The sequence below is a fragment of the Palaemon carinicauda genome, chromosome 43, assembly GCF_036898095.1.
Source record: "Palaemon carinicauda isolate YSFRI2023 chromosome 43, ASM3689809v2, whole genome shotgun sequence".
In the NCBI taxonomy this organism is placed as follows: domain Eukaryota; kingdom Metazoa; phylum Arthropoda; class Malacostraca; order Decapoda; family Palaemonidae; genus Palaemon; species Palaemon carinicauda.
Genome location: NC_090767.1, coordinates 32546870 through 32549568, shown reverse-complemented (window position 1 = coordinate 32549568; position 2699 = coordinate 32546870). Strand labels below are relative to the sequence as shown.

The 2699-nt window shown below is 44.8% G+C and overlaps 1 protein-coding gene across 1 annotated transcript; it reads right to left on the bottom strand.

Annotated features, from left to right (window-relative positions):
- Window positions 1-1284: 1284 nt before the first annotated feature.
- Window positions 1285-2334, bottom strand: LOC137633787 (uncharacterized). The gene has a single exon (XM_068366032.1). It carries the CDS (start codon window positions 2332-2334, stop codon window positions 1285-1287), a length of 1050 nt encoding a protein of 349 aa, XP_068222133.1.
- Between the last annotated feature and the right edge of the window lie 365 nt (window positions 2335-2699).

Below are 2699 nucleotides of genomic sequence, written 5' to 3'. Positions count from 1 at the left end.
TTCCTAATATACATTTCTGTAATTGGCTGTCTTTTCACACTTGTGTAAAAAACACATGGAACACATGTTAATTCTTTATGCTTTTTTCGCCTTTAGTATCTGGAACAGTCCATAGTGTAACCTTGATGACACTTCACTTTACGTGCTGTGCTGTAAGTTGTCAACACGCACACCCTGTACATAACAGTGCCAATTAATTTATTGCTCCTCGCAGCATTAAGCGAAAGGTTTTAGTATGCTACCTGCCGCCACCACAAATCTCTTAATCTCTTGCACTTGCTTGGCTTAGTGTTTGAAAAATAATCTGGATGGCCTCCATCCGGTATACGAGCGAAGACGTTCAAAATCCATGTCCTGGAAAAAATTCAGAGACGAAGCAATTTTTCTTGGATCGTGACTTGTGGATGTACTGTCTGGATCCGCTCTGCGATTGAAGTAGGTGATCTTCACCCTTAGTTGTTTTAGAGAGAAATTTGAGCCTAGTTTTTCTCCTTTAAAGAGCTGTCTTCCCCCAAAGTCTGAAGTTCTATGAAGATAGACCTTTAGGTACTCCACTGGACACAGCGAGACATCTTCCTTCAGAGGGCAGATTCTCACGTAACCCACTTTTTGGTAGGTAGCTCGTTTCTAGCAAGAAACGTTGGGTCAGGAAAAAGATTCGGTTCTCCCCCTTCTGTGAACTGAATATAGCCCTCATACCTAGAGAAGGCCACTATTTCACTCACTCTGGCCCCTGAGGCTAGAGCAACTATGAATATACTTTTTAGGTCAAATCTTTCAGAGAGCAGTTCTCATTGTTCATTATTGATGCAAAGTGAAGAACCTTATCGAAAGACCATGAGATGGGCCTCGGAGGTGCTGCAGGCCTAAGTCTAGCACACGCCTTAGGGATCTTGTTAAAGATTTTGTTAGAGAAGTCTACTTGGAAGGCGTAGAGTAAAGGTGTAGCCAAGGCAGATTTACACGTTGTTATCATATTGGCTGCTAAACCTTGTTCATGAAGATAAATAAAGAAGGATAAACAGAAATCTGTTGAGGTCTTCTTTGGTTTCTTTGCCTTGACAAACGCAACCCCTTTCTTCTAAGACAACTCATATTGTCTTCTGATAGATTTAGACTTATATTCTTCCAAAAACTCTATACTCTCTCTCGAAATCCGAAACCTTTTCTTAACTGCTAACAAGAGAAAATCATGAGATGAAGGTTTCGGGTTTTCTGTGAGAAGCGAAGACAGTCGACTCTGTACTTGTTGAGTCAGAACTGGGTCCGGCAATGGAACCAGCCTCAGCTGCAATTCCAATAATAGAGGAACCAGATGGTCATTGGCCACTTGTGAGCCACTATAACTGCTGTTCCCTGAAAGGATCTCAGTCTGTTGAGGACTTTCAACAGAAGGTTGGATGGAGGAAATAGGTAAATCCTGGTCCATCTATTCCAATCGAGCGACATGGCGTCCAGTGCTTCCCCTAGAGGGTCCTCGCATGGGGCCACGTAACGAGGTATTTTCTTGTTGCCGCTCGTCGCGAAGAGGTCGTTCTGCAGTTCTGGGACTTGACGTAAGATGAAGGAGGATGATCCTGTGTCTAGGGACCACTCTGACTCTGTTGGCGTGAACCTAGATAGAGCGTCCACCGTCACATTGTGGAACCCTTGGAGGTGAACTGCTGATAAGTGCCATCTCTTCTTTCCCGCCAAATGGAATATGACCAATATCACTTGGTTTATTTGGGGTGATCTCGAACCTTGATGATTCAGACATCTCATTATCACCTCGCTGTCCAAGACCAGTCTTGTGTGGGTTGAGCAGCGAGGAGCCAATTTCTTCAGTGTGAAGAAAACTGCCACAGCTCCCAGAATGTTGATGTGGAAGGTCTTGAATAAAGAGTACCAAGTCCCCTGAGCTTTTCGTAGGTGAGAGTGACCTTCCCATCCTTCCTTTGATGCATCTGTATGGATAATGACTGAAGGTGGAGGTGGTCGTAAGGGTACTGATTTCTTCAGGTACTTGGCCTCTGACCATGACTTGAGAAGTGATCGTAGTCGAGTCGGTGTTGGTCTTCTTAGATCTCTTCGAGCGTTTGATGGGTATCTTCTCCAGACTCCTATTGCATCCTTTAATTGTGCTCTTAGCACCGGGTCTCTCAATGATCCAAACTGAAGGGAGCCCAGCACTCTCTCCTGTAGGCATCTTGATATTCGACCGGATTTCAGAAGTCTATTGACAGATCCCGCTATGTCTCTCCTATTCTTTGACGGAATGGAGAGGAGGTGTGACTGTAAGCTCCAATGTATTCCAAGCCATTGAAACTCCTGAGCTGGAGAGAGTCGACACATTTTGATGTTGATCTTGAATCCCAGATGTTCCAGGAACTGGATCACTTTTTTGGAGGGTTGCATGCATTACATCTCGGATGCTGCCCACACCAGCAAATCGTCCAGGTAGGCTACCACTTAGACACCTTTTAGGCGTAGTTGATGAACGACTGTATTTGCAAGCTTCGTGAAGATCCTCGGGGCTATGTTTACCCTGAAGGGCATGGCTCTGAAGACGTATTTCTTCTTCTGTAGCCTGAATCTTAGATAGGAGGAAAGTTGGCGGACACCTTTTAGGCGTAGTTGATGAACGACAGCATTTGCAAGCTTCGTGAAGATCCTCTGGCTATGTTTAGCTCGAAGGGCATGGCTTTGAAGACGTATTT

What these genes read in the sequence shown, in the direction of transcription:
- LOC137633787 (XM_068366032.1), bottom strand. Translation starts at nt 2,334, where the DNA reads ATGTGTCGACTCTCTCCAGCTCAGGAGTTTCAATGGCTTGGAATACAT.